The 16,162-nt window shown below is 37.0% G+C and overlaps 4 protein-coding genes and 3 non-coding genes across 7 annotated transcripts; 3 read left to right on the forward strand and 4 right to left on the reverse strand.

The window, feature by feature from the left end:
* Positions 1-1,360: 1,360 nt before the first annotated feature.
* LOC123419071 (50S ribosomal protein L2, chloroplastic) lies at positions 1,361-3,954 on the forward strand. The gene is made up of 3 exons (XM_045107120.1): positions 1,361-1,395; positions 1,887-2,293; positions 2,957-3,954. Exons 1-3 carry the CDS (start codon positions 1,361-1,363, stop codon positions 3,385-3,387), a joined length of 873 nt encoding a protein of 290 aa, XP_044963055.1. The 3' UTR covers positions 3,388-3,954.
* A 68-nt stretch (positions 3,955-4,022) lies between these two features.
* LOC123419078 (photosystem II protein D1) lies at positions 4,023-5,209 on the reverse strand. The gene has a single exon (XM_045107128.1). It carries the CDS (start codon positions 5,118-5,120, stop codon positions 4,059-4,061), a length of 1,062 nt encoding a protein of 353 aa, XP_044963063.1. The 5' UTR covers positions 5,121-5,209; the 3' UTR covers positions 4,023-4,058.
* A 343-nt stretch (positions 5,210-5,552) lies between these two features.
* LOC123419075 (maturase K) lies at positions 5,553-7,181 on the reverse strand. The gene has a single exon (XM_045107125.1). The coding sequence runs from the start codon at positions 7,179-7,181 to the stop codon at positions 5,646-5,648; it is 1,536 nt and encodes a 511-aa protein (XP_044963060.1). The 3' UTR covers positions 5,553-5,645.
* Positions 7,182-11,529: 4,348 nt separating this feature from the next.
* On the reverse strand, positions 11,530-11,617 carry TRNAS-GCU. Its single transcript has one exon. It is a non-coding gene; the product is annotated as a tRNA-Ser (tRNA).
* A 977-nt stretch (positions 11,618-12,594) lies between these two features.
* Positions 12,595-13,790, forward strand: LOC123419077 (photosystem II D2 protein). The gene has a single exon (XM_045107127.1). The coding sequence runs from the start codon at positions 12,599-12,601 to the stop codon at positions 13,658-13,660; it is 1,062 nt and encodes a 353-aa protein (XP_044963062.1). The 5' UTR covers positions 12,595-12,598; the 3' UTR covers positions 13,661-13,790.
* A 1,384-nt stretch (positions 13,791-15,174) lies between these two features.
* Positions 15,175-15,262, reverse strand: TRNAS-UGA. Its single transcript has one exon. It is a non-coding gene; the product is annotated as a tRNA-Ser (tRNA).
* An 824-nt stretch (positions 15,263-16,086) lies between these two features.
* Positions 16,087-16,157, forward strand: TRNAG-GCC. Its single transcript has one exon. It is a non-coding gene; the product is annotated as a tRNA-Gly (tRNA).
* The last annotated feature ends 5 nt before the right edge of the window (positions 16,158-16,162 follow it).

Below are 16,162 nucleotides of genomic sequence, written 5' to 3' on the forward strand. Positions count from 1 at the left end.
GTTCCGGTTTGAGCATTCCGTTCCCTTTTTCAAACTCCACTTCTTTTCATATAGCAATCCCTGATCAAAGAGAGAACAATATCCATTTCAAAACATTTATAACAGATTCCTTAGTTCGGACCGACGAAGTAATGTCACTCGACTATTATCAACCTGACTGCAATCTTTTTCTGTCGGTAAGGATTGCACCAGAGCACCTTCTACTTCTAATAGGCCATGAACTATAGATAGAGAAGAATCATTCTGAGCGAGTACATAAGAAGCGATCCACTTTTTTTCATCGGTTCCAGGGGAAGACCAAAGATCTTGCGCGGCAGGTCCGCCAGAAAAACTCAAAAGAGAAAGAAGTCTCGTTAATCTCTTCATGCTCGTTCCAAGTTCGAAGTACCTTTTGGCCAAAGAAAAACCCGCTTCCTGACACGATTGCCTCTTTATCTTTATATAGATAGATTCTATGGGGTTATTACTTAGTAAGTCTATTTTGTACAAGAGCCCCTCCTATCTGATAGAAAAGGGTCCCATGATCCCGAGCCGATCTTACCTTGGCTCGCAAACCCCAAGTTTGTCTATGAAGAGCTAATCTAATTGTATTTTTTTCTAGAATGGATTTCTTATGTGGAATACTAATGGATAGGGCCTCGTTGCTAAGTGCTACAAGATCTAGTGCACTGGAACTCGTGGTTATGGACCCGAATCCTTTAGTATGGAACATTGTCTTTTCCAAGTAAAAACCCCTAGTATATGAAAGAATGAAAAGGTGCTTTCGTTCTTGTGGAATAAGAAGCCCTCGTACCTTAATGAAAGGAAAATCGTAATTTTTCGTTAGGTATTTGACCAAATAGGATCGTCCAGTTCCTATAGAACCTATCACTAAAATACCCGATAGGGCTAAGCGGAACGAAAAGGGTTTTCCATGAGATGGTAAATGAAAACGATTAGTCCCACACGAGGTTTGGGAATAAGTGATTGTCTGATAATGAGCAAGGAATATACGTCTTTCTGCTAAAGAGGATCTATTAAACTCATAATTCATTAGATCCTTGTTATCAATGCCAACTAGGTATCATAAGGAAATGGATCCCGGTTGTTCAATCCTTTGATAACCAAGGTCATTCTTTGCTAAAGAGAAATGATCACTATGAGTCAGACTCAATAGAATTGGATCCATTCCAAATAGCGAGAATTAGGATTCTTGATCCCTCTCAATCTCTCTTTCAATTCGAGGATCCAGAGAGGTGTTTTCATAGTCATCTCCGAATATTTGCCATCTCGGAATATTTTCGATTTCATTTTTCTATGATATGTCTTTCTATATGAAAATTGGTTATTTACGATGTACGATGATCCCTGTTAAGCATCCATGGCTGAATGGTTAAAGCGCCCAACTCATAATTGGTAAATTTGCGGGTTCAATTCCTGCTGGATGCACACGAACGGGAACATTCCATAAGTCTATTGGAACTGGCTCTCTATCCATGGAATCTCATCCATCATCCATACATAACGAATTGGTATGGTATATTCATACCATAACATAAGAACAATAAGAACTCGAATTCTTATCGATACTGGAACTCAGAGCATAGGAGGGAAAGTCGATTTATGGATGGAATCAAATACGCAGTATTTACAGAAAAAAGTCTTCGTTTATTGGGAAAGAATCAATATACTTTTAATGTCGAATCGGGATTCACTAAGACAGAAATAAAGCATTGGGTCGAACTCTTCTTTGGTGTTAAGGTGGTAGCTGTGAATAGCCATCGACTACCTGGAAAAGGTAGAAGAATAGGACCTATTCTGGGCCATACAATGCATTACAGACGTATGATCATTACCCTTCAACCGGGTTATTCTATTCCACTTCTAGATAGAGAAAAAAACTAAAGGAGAATACTTAATAATACGGCGAAACATTTATACAAAACACCTATCCCGAGCACACGCAAGGGAACCGTAGACAGGCAAGTGAAATCCAATCCACGAAATAATTTGATCCATGGACGGCACCGTTGTGGTAAAGGTCGTAATTCCAGAGGAATCATTACCGCAAGGCATAGAGGGGGAGGTCATAAGCGCCTATACCGTAAAATAGATTTTCGACGGAATCAAAAAGACATATCTGGTAGAATCGTAACCATAGAATACGACCCTAATCGAAATGCATACATTTGTCTCATACACTATGGGGATGGTGAGAAGAGATATATTTTACATCCCAGAGGGGCTATAATTGGAGATACTATTGTTTCTGGTACAAAAGTTCCTATATCAATGGGAAATGCCCTACCTTTGAGTGCGGTTTGAACTATTGATTTACGTAATTGGAAGTAACCAATTAGGTTTACGACGAAACCTAGAAATCGATCACTGATCCAATTTGACTACCTCTACGGGATAGACCTCAACAGAAAACTGTTGAGTAACGGCAGCAAGTGATTGAGTTCAGTAGTTCCTCATAGAAAATTATTGACTCTAGAGATATGGTAATATGGAGAAGACAAAATTGTTTGAAGCACGCACAGAACCGGAAGCGCCCCTTGTTTCAAAGAGAGGAGGACGGGTTATTCACATTTAATTTGATGGTCAGAGGCAAATTGAAAGCTAAGCAGTGGTAATTAAGACCCCCGGGGGAAAATAGGGATGTCTCCTACGTTACCCATAATATGTGGAAGTATCGACGTAATTTCATAGAGTCATTCGATCTGAATGCTACATGAAGAACATAAGCCAGATGACGGAACGCAGAGACCTAGGATGTAGAAGATCATAACATGAGCGATTCGGCAGATTTGGATTCCTTTCCTATATATCCACTCATGTGGTACTTCATCATATGATTCATATAAGATCCATCTGTCTAGAGATCGTCATATACATCTAGAAAGCCGTATGCTTTGGAAGAAGCTTGTACAGTTTGGGAAGGGGTTTTTTGAGAGAAAAGAAGAATCTACTTCAACCGATATGCCCTTAGGCACGGCCATGCATAACATAGAAATCACACGTGGAAGGGGTGGGCAATTAGCTAGAGCAGCAGGTGCTGTAGCGAAACTCATTGCAAAAGAGGGTAAATCGGCCACTTTAAGATTACCATCTGGGGAGGTCCGTTTAGTATCCCAAAATTGCTTAGCAACAGTCGGACAAGTGGGTAATGTTGGGGTGAACCAAAAAAGTTTGGGTAGAGCCGGATCTAAGTGTTGGCTAGGTAAACGCCCCGTAGTAAGAGGGGTAGTTATGAACCCTGTGGACCACCCCCATGGGGGCGGTGAAGGGAAAGCTCCCATTGGTAGAAAAAAACCCACAACCCCTTGGGGTTATCCTGCGCTTGGAAGAAGAACTAGGAAAAGGAAAAAATATAGCGATAGTTTTATTCTTCGTCGCCGTAAGTAAATACGTAACTAGGAATATGGAAAATTGCATTTTTGGAATTTGCAATAATGCGATGGGCGAACGACGGGAATTGAACCCGCGCATGGTGGATTCACAATCCACTGCCTTGATCCACTTGGCTACATCCGCCCCTTATCCAGCTAAAGGATTTTTTTCTTTTTTCCGTTGATCATTATTCTATTTATTCTGACCTCCGTACTTCGATCGAGATATTGGACATAGAATGCCACTCTTTAAAAAGGAAAAAAGGAGTAATCAGCTGTGACACGAAAAAAAACGAATCCTTTTGTAGCTCATCATTTATTGGCAAAGATAGAAAAGGTCAATATGAAGGAGGAGAAAGAAACAATAGTAACGTGGTCCCGGGCATCTAGCATTCTACCCACAATGGTTGGCCATACAATTGCGATTCATAATGGAAAGGAACATATACCTATTTACATAACAAATCCTATGGTAGGTCGCAAATTGGGAGAATTCGTGCCTACTCGGCATTTTACGAGTTATGAAAATGCAAGAAAGGATACTAAATCTCGTCGTTAACTGAATTCTGAATAGAAAGATTAAGAAGAAAAAAAAGATTCAAAATACCCAATATCTTGCTAGAACAAGATATTGGGTATTTTTGTCTTTTCTTTCTTCAAAAATTCTTATATGTTAGCAGAAAAACCTTATCCATTAATAGCTGGAACTTCAACAGCAGCTAAGTCTAGAGGGAAGTTGTGAGCATTACGTTCGTGCATTACTTCCATACCAAGGTTAGCACGGTTGATGATATCAGCCCAAGTATTAATAACGCGACCTTGACTATCAACTACAGATTGGTTGAAATTGAAACCATTTAGGTTGAAAGCCATAGTACTAATACCTAAAGCAGTGAACCAGATTCCTACTACAGGCCAAGCAGCCAAGAAGAAGTGTAAAGAACGAGAGTTGTTGAAACTAGCATATTGGAAGATTAATCGGCCAAAATAACCATGAGCAGCCACAATATTATAAGTCTCTTCCTCTTGACCAAATTTGTAACCCTCATTAGCAGATTCATTTTCAGTAGTTTCCCTGATCAAACTAGAGGTTACCAAGGAACCATGCATAGCACTGAATAGGGAACCGCCGAATACACCAGCTACACCTAACATGTGGAATGGATGCATAAGGATGTTGTGCTCTGCCTGGAATACAATCATAAAGTTGAAAGTACCAGAGATTCCTAAAGGCATACCATCAGAAAAGCTTCCTTGACCAATAGGGTAAATCAAGAAAACAGCAGTAGCAGCTGCAACAGGAGCTGAATATGCAACAGCAATCCAAGGACGCATACCCAGACGGAAACTAAGTTCCCACTCACGACCCATATAACAAGCTACACCAAGTAAGAAGTGTAGAACAATTAGCTCATAAGGACCACCATTGTATAACCACTCATCAACAGATGCAGCTTCCCAAATTGGGTAAAAGTGCAATCCGATCGCCGCAGAAGTAGGAATAATAGCACCAGAGATAATATTGTTTCCATAAAGTAAAGAACCAGAAACAGGCTCGCGAATACCATCAATATCTACTGGAGGGGCAGCGATGAAGGCGATAATAAATACAGAAGTTGCGGTCAATAAGGTAGGGATCATCAAAACACCGAACCATCCGATGTAAAGACGATTTTCAGTGCTAGTTATCCAGTTGCAGAAGCGACCCCACAGGCTTGTACTTTCGCGTCTCTCTAAAATTGCAGTCATGGTAAGATCTTGGTTTATTCAAATTGCAAGGACTCCCAAGCACACGTATTAACTAGAATATAGATAATAGAAGGCTTGTTATTTAACAGTATAACATAGACTATATACCAATGTCAACCAAGTCAGCCCAAAGATTGGCTATCCATATAAATAAATTAACCAAACCAATAATTTTGTATTTGTAAATGAAGTGAGTAAAAGTTAAAAACTTTGATGGGTCTTTTCTATATGGGTTGCCCGGGACTCGAACCCGGAACTAGTCGGATGGAGTAGATAATTCTTCCTTGTTACAATAGAGAAAAATCCCTCCCCAAATCGTGCTTGCATTTTTCATTGCACACGACTTTCCCTATGTAGAAATAGCCAATATTCTATTCCAAAGAGGAAGTTCTACTAATTTTTTAATTAGTAAGTTGATTCACCTACTCTTTATTATAATAAAAGGAACATTTCAGAATGAAAAATATGAAAGTTTTTTCTTGATCATTTATCAACCCTTTCCTGTTTATTAGTTTTGTCTAATGATTAATTAAGAGGGTTGACCAGGTCATTGATACCTATAATATCCAAATACCAAATACGCTCAGTGTGTGATCCACTGAAAGAAAAAAGAGTTGTTTTGGTGAACATCAAAGAAAAAACTTGCTCTTCTTCCGTAAAAAATTCTTCTAAAAATGCCGAACCCAATCGTTGCATAAAAGTTCGTACCGTGCTTTTATGTTTACGAGCTAAAGTTCTAGCGCATGAAAGTCGAAGTATATACTTTAGTCGATACAAAGTCCGTTTTTTCGAAGATCCACTATGATAATGAAAAAGATTTCTACATATCCGACCAAATCGATCAAGAATATCCCAATCTGATAAATCCGTCCAAATGGGTTTACTAATAGGATGCCCCGATCCAGTACAAAATTGAGCTTTTGATAAGTATCCTATGAGGAGAGTAGCGGGGACTATGGTATCGAATTTTTTCATTCGAGTATCTATGAGAAATGAATTCTCCAGCATTTGATTCCTTACCAACAAAGGACTTTTTGGTACACTTGAAAGGTATCCCATAAAATCGAAGCAAGAGTTTGCTAATTGGTTTATATGGATTCTTCGCGGCTGAGTCCAAAAAAAGAAATAATATTGCCAGAAATTGATAAGGTAGCATTTCCATTTCTTTTTCAAAAAAAAACTGCCTTTTGATGCAAGAATTGCCTTTCCTTGATATCGAACATAATGTATAAGAGGATCCATAAAGAACCATAAGGTTTTCCGAGAAAAACCAGGGTACATTATCCCAAAATGTTCCATCTTCCTAGAAAAGTGGATTCGTTCCAGAAAAGTTCCAGAATATGCTAATGGTAAGCAAGAAGATTGTTTACGAAGAAACAACAAGAAAAATTCATATTCTGATACATAAGAGTTATATAGGAATTTAACTAGTCTTTTATTTTCTTTTTGAAAAAAAAGAATGGATTTCATTGAAGTAATAAAACTATTCCAATTCGAATAGTAGTTGAGAAAGAATCGCAATAAATGCAAAGATGGAACATCTTGGATACGGTATTGAAGGAGTTGAACCAAGATTTCCAAATGGATAGGATAGGGTATTTCTATATGTGATAGATAATCCAAATGCAAAAATTTGTCTTCTAAAAAGGGAAATATTGAATGAATAGAGCGTAAATTCTGAAACTTTGGTATTTCTTTTTCTTTCGGACAAGATAATTCCCGTAGCGAGAATGGGATTTCCACAACAATCGCAAACCCCTCAGATAGAATCTGAGAATAAAACTCAGAATAAAAAAAAATTTTGTAATCCAATAATCGATCTTGATTAGGATGATTAACCGAGTTATCCAAAAAATTCTGCTGATACATTCGAATAATTAAACGTTTCACAAGTAGTGAACTAAATTTCTTGTTATTCCAACTAACTATTTCCACAGGTTCAGAACCGTTTAATCCATAATCATGAGCAAATGCATAAATATACTCCTGAAAGAGAAGTGGGTAGACAAAGTATTGTTGACGAGATTTCTGTTTTTCTGAATACCCTTCGAATTTTTCCATTTGTATTTCTACTTGAATCAGAGAGAAGAAGCATTTCTCGGTTTATCGAATGATGATACATAGTGCAATATGGTCAGAACAGGGTGTTGCATTTTTAATACAAACCCTGGAAAGAAAGGGAGTCTAATCCACGGATCTTTTTCCGCTCCTTTTCTACCGAATTAGTTTATGTTTGTTCTAAATTACAAAAAAGAACAGAACAAGTTTTTTATTTTTGCAGGCCAATCGCTCTTTTGACTTTGGAATACAGCCTCTTTATCAATATACTGCTTCTTTTACACATTCAATCCATAACATCCCTTATTCAATCCATAATCAAGAATAATTAGGATTTCTAAAAAAAAAGAAAAAATAAAGGGTCCACTCATAGGAAAACCCAACCTTTCCCCACATCCGGCACTAATCTATTTTTAACGTCTAATTAGAGCGGGGAATCCTTCCAATTAGGAAGTTAAGCTCGTTGCTTTTTATTTTACCAGAATTGGAGCCAGGCTCTATCCATTTATTCACTAGACCCAGAAAATCGTAATTTTGGATTCCATTCAAAAAAGATTGATTTTATTACGACATGCTATTTTTTCCATTCATTACCTTTGAGGATCAGTCGTGGTCTTCTAGACTCTACCAAGAGTCTGGACGAATTTGTTGTTTCATCCAAATGTGTAAAAGATCATAGTCGCACTTAAAAGCCGAGTACTCTACCATTGAGTTAGCAACCCAGATAAAAAAAGGATCTTAGATACGATCGAAATCCAAAAATCAATGGAATTACACCGCGCGCTTCTGTCAAAACATTGAACTAGCAAGACATCAAAAGAAAGATTTTATCGACCATGAAAAACACTCAAATGGCAAAACGAACAGGTCCGGTTAAATTCCACTAAAGTGAAAAAAAAGAGCGACCCTAATCACGATGGCCAAATTCTCCTTTTTTTAGCGATTTTTATTAAAAAAAATATATATTATATTGTATGAGAATACATGCAAGAGGAACACCCTTATCATTTGAGCGAAGTGTAAGCAGAAAAATTAAATATGGAGTGAGGATAAAGAGACCCATCTATCTACAAATTCTATTTGTTCAATAGACCTTTGTCAATGGAAATACAATGGTAAGAAAACAAATTAGATAGAAAAAGTAAATAAAATAGGGGCTTATGTTGGATTGGCACGATATAAATCCAAATAGGATTAAGAAAGAGGTAAATTGTGTCTAAATAATTAGACAACGAGGAATACTAATAATCTTCTCCTATCCTACTTTTTTATTCATTTAGTTCTTCAATTAACTCAAAGTTCTTTCTTTTTCTTTAAAGAATTCCGCCTTCCTTAAAATATCATAAACAGTTCTTGTCGGTTGAGCACCCTTTTCAAGGAAATAGAGAATAGCTGGAACATTTAAACAAGTTTGATTCTTTATCGGATCATAAAAACCTACTTTTCGAAGATCTCTTCCTTCTCTTCGAGATCGAACATCAATTGCAACGATTCGATAGACAGCTTATTGGGATAGATGTAGATAAACAACGCCCCCCCTAGAAACGTATAGGAGGTTTTCTCCTCATACGGCTCGAGAAAATGATTCGAATTTCTGTCGATAATAATAGAAATTAGACTATGACGTCCATTAATTTCCTTACAGAAAAAACAAATTTCATTTATACTCATGACTCAAGTTGGCTAATTCTGCCTGAGAAACTTCGAAGGCAAAATCCTTCAAAAATTTTTGAGTCGTCTTTAAACTCTTTTCTTTGTCTCATTTCGAACGAATTGACTTTTATTCCTTATTCTGATCCAACTCTGTTGTTGAGACAATTGAAAATTGTGTTTACTTGTTCTGGAATCCTTTATCTTTGATTTGTGAAATCCTTGGGTTTAGACATTACTTCGGGAATTCCTATTTTTTTCTTTCAAAAGAGTAGCAACATACCCTTTTTTCTTATTTCCTTCGATAAAGCATTTATCTCTTCTATAGAAATCTAATAAGGGGGATTGATTCTGATATACTTTTATTGGACTTTCTTCGTATTTTAACCTTTCGATTTATTTCTATATTAAGGATAGACTGACAAAGTTGGCCTAATTTATTAGTTTTCACTAACCCTAGATTCTTTCCCTTGATAAAAAATAAACTCTGTCCTCTCGAGCTCCATCGTGTACTATGTTACTTAAACCCTGCGCAAATTTGGTTCGGAACGAATAGAACAGGCTATGTCGAGCCAAGAGCATTTTCATTACTATGGAAAATGATGGATAGCAAAATCCACAATCGATCATGTCCTTCAAGTCGCACGTTGCTTTCTACCACATCGTTTTAAACGAAGTTTTACCATAACAAACATTCCTCTTTTCATTGCAAAGTGGTATAGAAAATTGATCCAATATGGATGGAATCATGAATAGTCATTGGTTTTGTTTTTTGTATACTAATTAAAATTAAAACTTGCTATCTATGGAGCAATATGGATAAAAGAAAGTAAGTATTTATCCGGGAAGCCTCCGCCAAGATCCAATTTATTTAAACCCATATTCGAATTCTATCATATGAATGAAACATAGAAAAAGACGACTAAACAAGTTTGCTTAAAACTTATTTATTATTAAATTTCCACCCTCAACGGATGGCTCGAGATGATCAATCTTGAAGTGAGAAGAGAAGGATTGACTCTTCCTCAATAAATAAACTATCAACCTCCAAAAAAGTTTAATTCATTTAATTACTAGAATTAGAATTCTATTAGTAATATATTTTTTCCGTACCAAAAACAATTAACTATAATAACTAAATAAACTATTCCAATGAATAGATTGAAAGTTTTTGGTAGTTAATTGTTTTTGGTACTTCTTCGACTCGAAGACCAAAAGGAAGAAAAAAATATGATTAAGTGATTATTAAGTGATTATTAAGTGATCATAGTAGAGGCATATCCTGAATGTGCCTGCTAGATCCCATTTTTTTCATGAAAATAAAGGTAGTCAATTTGACTGGACTTAAGACTTTATTATGTTTTCTGAGAAAACATAAGATATCATTATTCTCTTTAATAAACTTTTGTCTCATACGGAGTACTATATGATTTCACCGTTTGTTTCATCAGAAACAATCTGGGACGGAAGGATTCGAACCTCCGAGTAACGGGACCAAAACCCGCTGCCTTACCACTTGGCCACGCCCCATTTCGGGTTTTATGCGACACTAATAAACACTATTATGTTTATTTGTTATTCGTCAATACCATTTCAATTACATAAATAAAGAAGAGATATTCTCTTGCTAGTATTCTACACATGCAGATAATATAGAATCAAAAAAATGCATTGATCATTACATGGAATTCTATTAAGATATTATATGAAAGTCGAATTTATTCCACTCTCATTTGAGAGTGCGAATACAAGGAGGTATTTTGTGTTTGGGAAAGTCCGAAGAAAAAAAGATTTTGAATCTGCCTTTTCCTTCTTTCCCTTAAAAAAATAACTCAATCAAAATCCAATTATTTACTCTACAAGAATGAAATGCTTGTTATGCCTAATATACTTAGTTTAACCTGTATCTGTTTTAATTCTGTTCTTTATCCTACTAGTTTTTTCTTTGCCAAATTGCCCGAAGCTTATGCTATTTTCAATCCAATCGTGGATATTATGCCTGTTATACCTCTATTCTTTTTTCTATTAGCCTTTGTTTGGCAAGCTGCTGTAAGTTTTCGATGAAATCTTTAGTACTCTGTATGCCAAATTGAATGATGTGTTCATTCCAAAAAAAAAAATTAAAATGGGTAAAAGCCGAGAAGTTTTATATTTTTATATTATGAACCCTCAATTCTAAAATTGAAATTATTCTACATTGAATGGGTAGCTACAGCAATAAATTTGGATCAGCCTTTCTACTCCCCTGCACCTAGGTTGAGCAGGTACCTTTAGGTACCTACACAATACCTATTCAATACCACCTAACCCTATTTTTGCTATTGATAAGAGTTCTTATTATAAATGAATTCTTGCAATTTTTTTCCAGAATTCATTTTTGCATTTTTAGGTATCAAAAAAAACCATCCTAGTGGATCCGTGTGGTAAGGAAAAACTGGTAATCTATTCCTTAAAAAAAAATCTTGGAGATTATGTAATGCTTACTCTCAAACTTTTTGTTTATACAGTAGTGATATTCTTTGTTTCACTCTTTATCTTTGGATTCTTATCTAATGATCCAGGACGGAATCCTGGACGCGAGGAGTAAAAATTCAATTTTTTTTTTTTCTTACAAATTGGATTTGTTTCGTACATTTATCTATGAGAAAATCCGGGGGTCAGAATTCTTTCCAGTTTGAAAGTCCCAAATGATCCAAGGGAGCGGAAAGAGAGGGATTCGAACCCTCGGTACAAAAAAATTGTACAACGGATTAGCAATCCGCCGCTTTAGTCCACTCAGCCATCTCTCCACGTTCCAAAGCGAAAGGTTTCCGTGATATGATATAGGCAAGAAATAAGAAATAACGGTTGCAAAAAACCCCTTTTTTTCTTTCAAAAGTCTATAAAAATTATATTGCCAATTCCATTTTAGTTATATTCTTTTTTCTTAATGTTAATAAAAAAAAGAAGAAAATTCTTGTTTTTTCTTTGTAAAAATCGATATTGACCGAGAGACAATCAAATAGATTTTCTCTTTAGCGGGCATTTCCATATAGGACTTGTTATAATTATAATAAAACAAGCTATATATAAAAAAACGCTTTTTTTTTTTTTGTCGATTATTTATCAAGAAAGCAAAAAGGGTTCTTATCAAATCCACCATAAAATTGGAAAGAAGCATAAAGTAAGTAGACCTGACTCCTTGAATGATGCCTCTATCCGCTATTCTGATATATAAATTCGATGTAGATGAAATTGTATAAGCGAATTTTTCGTATTTCCTTAGACTTAGACCGCGCAAGACAAGAATTTTTCGCTATTTACGATTTCATATTCTTGTTACTAGATGTTCTATAGGAATAAGAAGAAATCGCAACTCCTTTGCGCTACACATAAAAATTGATTTCGAAGGTCCTTTTTTTTTTCAGAATCCTCCATTTTAGTTCTTCCCCCCATGCAATAGAGAGGGAATGGGAAAAAAGGGGTTACTTTTATTTTCATTTTTCCCTTAAAAGATAGACTTTGAAATAGGAGTCTTGGAATAATGCTGAATTCAAAGGTTTATTTCTATAAGTATAAGATAAGAAAAACAAATCGAATCAAATTCATGGATTTACAACGACCTCGGTTGTGACTCCATAGATAAAAATGGAAAATTTCTCTCTTCGAGACCATTGAAAAAGGGCATTGAACGAGAAAGAAATCGTCCACAGATATAAAACTATCATATGCCTTGGAAAGTGATATGAGGTGCTCGGAAATGGTTGAAGTAATTGAATAGGAGGATCACTATGACTATAGCCCTTGGTAGAGTTCCTAAAGAAGAAAATGATCTATTTGATACTATGGATGACTGGTTACGAAGGGACCGTTTCGTTTTTGTAGGATGGTCTGGCCTATTGCTCTTTCCTTGTGCTTATTTCGCTTTAGGGGGTTGGTTTACAGGGACAACTTTTGTAACTTCTTGGTATACCCATGGATTGGCAAGTTCCTATTTGGAAGGTTGTAATTTCTTAACCGCAGCAGTTTCTACCCCTGCCAATAGTTTAGCACACTCTTTGTTGCTACTATGGGGGCCAGAAGCACAAGGAGATTTTACTCGTTGGTGTCAATTAGGCGGTCTATGGACTTTTGTAGCTCTCCACGGGGCTTTTGCACTAATAGGTTTCATGTTACGCCAATTTGAACTTGCTCGGTCTGTTCAATTGCGGCCTTATAATGCAATCTCATTCTCTGGTCCAATTGCTGTTTTTGTTTCGGTATTCCTTATTTATCCACTGGGGCAATCTGGTTGGTTCTTTGCGCCGAGTTTTGGCGTAGCAGCGATATTTCGATTCATCCTTTTCTTCCAAGGATTTCATAATTGGACGTTGAACCCATTTCATATGATGGGAGTTGCCGGAGTATTAGGCGCGGCTCTGCTATGCGCTATTCATGGAGCAACCGTAGAAAACACTCTATTTGAGGACGGTGATGGTGCAAATACCTTCCGTGCTTTTAACCCAACTCAAGCTGAAGAAACTTATTCAATGGTCACTGCTAACCGCTTTTGGTCCCAAATCTTTGGTGTTGCTTTTTCCAATAAACGTTGGTTACATTTCTTTATGCTATTTGTACCCGTCACCGGTTTATGGATGAGTGCTATTGGCGTAGTTGGCTTGGCTCTGAACTTACGTGCCTATGACTTTGTTTCCCAGGAAATCCGTGCAGCGGAAGATCCTGAATTCGAGACTTTCTACACCAAAAATATTCTTTTAAACGAGGGTATTCGTGCGTGGATGGCAGCTCAGGATCAGCCTCATGAAAATCTTATATTCCCTGAGGAGGTTCTACCACGTGGAAACGCTCTTTAATGGAACTTTCGTTTTAGCTGGTCGTGACCAAGAAACCACCGGCTTTGCTTGGTGGGCTGGGAATGCCAGACTTATCAATTTGTCCGGTAAACTACTTGGAGCTCACGTAGCCCATGCCGGATTAATCGTATTCTGGGCCGGAGCAATGAACCTATTTGAAGTGGCCCATTTCGTACCAGAAAAGCCCATGTATGAACAAGGGTTGATTTTACTTCCACACTTAGCTACTCTAGGTTGGGGAGTAGGGCCAGGGGGGGAAGTTCTAGATACTTTTCCATACTTTGTATCTGGCGTACTTCACCTAATTTCCTCCGCAGTCTTAGGCTTCGGTGGCATTTATCACGCGCTTCTGGGACCCGAGACTCTTGAAGAATCTTTTCCATTCTTTGGTTATGTCTGGAAAGATAGAAATAAAATGACTACAATTTTGGGTATTCACTTAATTTTGTTAGGTCTAGGTGCTTTTCTTCTAGTACTCAAGGCTCTTTATTTTGGCGGTGTATATGATACCTGGGCCCCTGGGGGGGGAGATGTAAGAAAAATTACCAATTTGACCCTTAGTCCCAGTGTTATATTTGGTTATTTACTAAAATCTCCTTTTGGGGGAGAAGGGTGGATTGTTAGTGTAGATGATTTAGAAGATATAATTGGTGGACATGTATGGTTGGGTTTTATTTGTGTATTTGGGGGAATTTGGCATATTTTAACCAAACCCTTCGCATGGGCTCGCCGTGCATTTGTATGGTCTGGAGAAGCTTACTTGTCTTATAGTTTAGCTGCTTTATCTGTCTTTGGTTTTATCGCTTGTTGTTTTGTATGGTTCAATAATACAGCTTATCCGAGTGAGTTTTATGGACCCACCGGGCCAGAAGCTTCTCAAGCTCAAGCATTTACTTTTCTAGTTAGAGACCAGCGTCTTGGAGCTAATGTGGGATCCGCTCAAGGACCCACAGGTTTAGGGAAATATCTAATGCGTTCCCCAACTGGGGAGGTTATCTTTGGAGGGGAAACTATGCGTTTTTGGGACCTTCGTGCTCCATGGTTAGAACCTCTAAGGGGCCCCAACGGTTTGGACTTGAGTAGGTTGAAAAAAGACATACAACCTTGGCAAGAACGGCGCTCAGCAGAATATATGACCCACGCTCCTTTAGGCTCTTTAAATTCCGTGGGTGGCGTAGCGACCGAGATCAATGCAGTTAATTATGTCTCTCCTAGAAGTTGGTTATCAACTTCTCATTTTGTTCTAGGATTCTTCTTTTTTGTGGGCCATTTATGGCATGCAGGAAGAGCCCGAGCTGCTGCAGCAGGTTTTGAAAAGGGAATCGATCGTGATTTGGAACCTGTTCTTTACATGAACCCTCTTAACTAAGATTTTCTTATTTATACCTGTTCTACTTTTTTTCTGTTCTGGCTCGGTTATTCTATCTAGCCGAGCCATTCATTCCTTTTTATGAAAGAAAGATAAGGGACAGAATAAAAAAAAATGAAAGAAACAAACGTATTCAATAAGCAAAAGGAGAGAGAGGGATTCGAACCCTCGATAGTTCCTAGAACTATACCGGTTTTCAAGACCGGAGCTATCAACCACTCAGCCATCTCTCCACCGCCTAATCCTTATTTTACTCCTACAAATAGAACATAGCCATATAAAAAATAAAAATATTTATTAACCTCTAGAAAGATATCAGATACAAGTTCCTTTTCGATATATCTCTGTATACTGTATACACGGATACAGGATCCGCTATACCCGCTTGTGAAATAAAGACTAAATAACCTCCTCTCACCCCCATATCCAAATAAAAAAGAGGTTAAGTAATAAATTTTAATTAAAGAGAAGAATCAATGGATTCATGATTAAACCCCTCCTACTTCTTGTATTTTTTTACAATTTTGGTTAAGTGAGGGATCAAATATGTAGTCAACTTTATTTGATGGTAGCTTGGAGGATTAGAAATATGACTATTGCTTTCCAATTAGCTGTTTTTGCATTAATTGCGACTTCCTCAGTCTTAGTAATTAGTGTACCCCTTGTATTTGCTTCTCCTGATGGTTGGTCAAATAATAAAAATGTTGTATTTTCCGGTACATCATTATGGATTGGACTAGTCTTTCTCGTAGCTATTCTGAATTCTCTCATTTCTTAAATTAAATTTGGTTAATATTTAGTAACCCCATAAAAAAGAAATAATAAAGGCCATTTAAAAAATTCGAATAGTGAGACGTATTAAAACGCAATTTGCGTTCCGAATTGCTAGCTCTTCTCTTTCAGTATTATGAAATTCCCATTAGAATATTCATTGACAGATAATAAAAAAAGGAAAACTCTAATATCTAATATAATAGAATAGAAAATGAAATGAAACGGTCGACCCAGACATAGACGGTCGACCCAAGCGGATATACGCTATAAAATATATACCGTAGCGAGCGTAGTTCAATGGTAAAACATCTCCTTGCCAAGGAGAAGATACGGGTTCGATTCCCGCCGCTCGCCCGCTT

This window comes from Hordeum vulgare, unplaced genomic scaffold, assembly GCF_904849725.1.
Source record: "Hordeum vulgare subsp. vulgare unplaced genomic scaffold, MorexV3_pseudomolecules_assembly, whole genome shotgun sequence".
NCBI classification, from domain to species: domain Eukaryota; kingdom Viridiplantae; phylum Streptophyta; class Magnoliopsida; order Poales; family Poaceae; genus Hordeum; species Hordeum vulgare.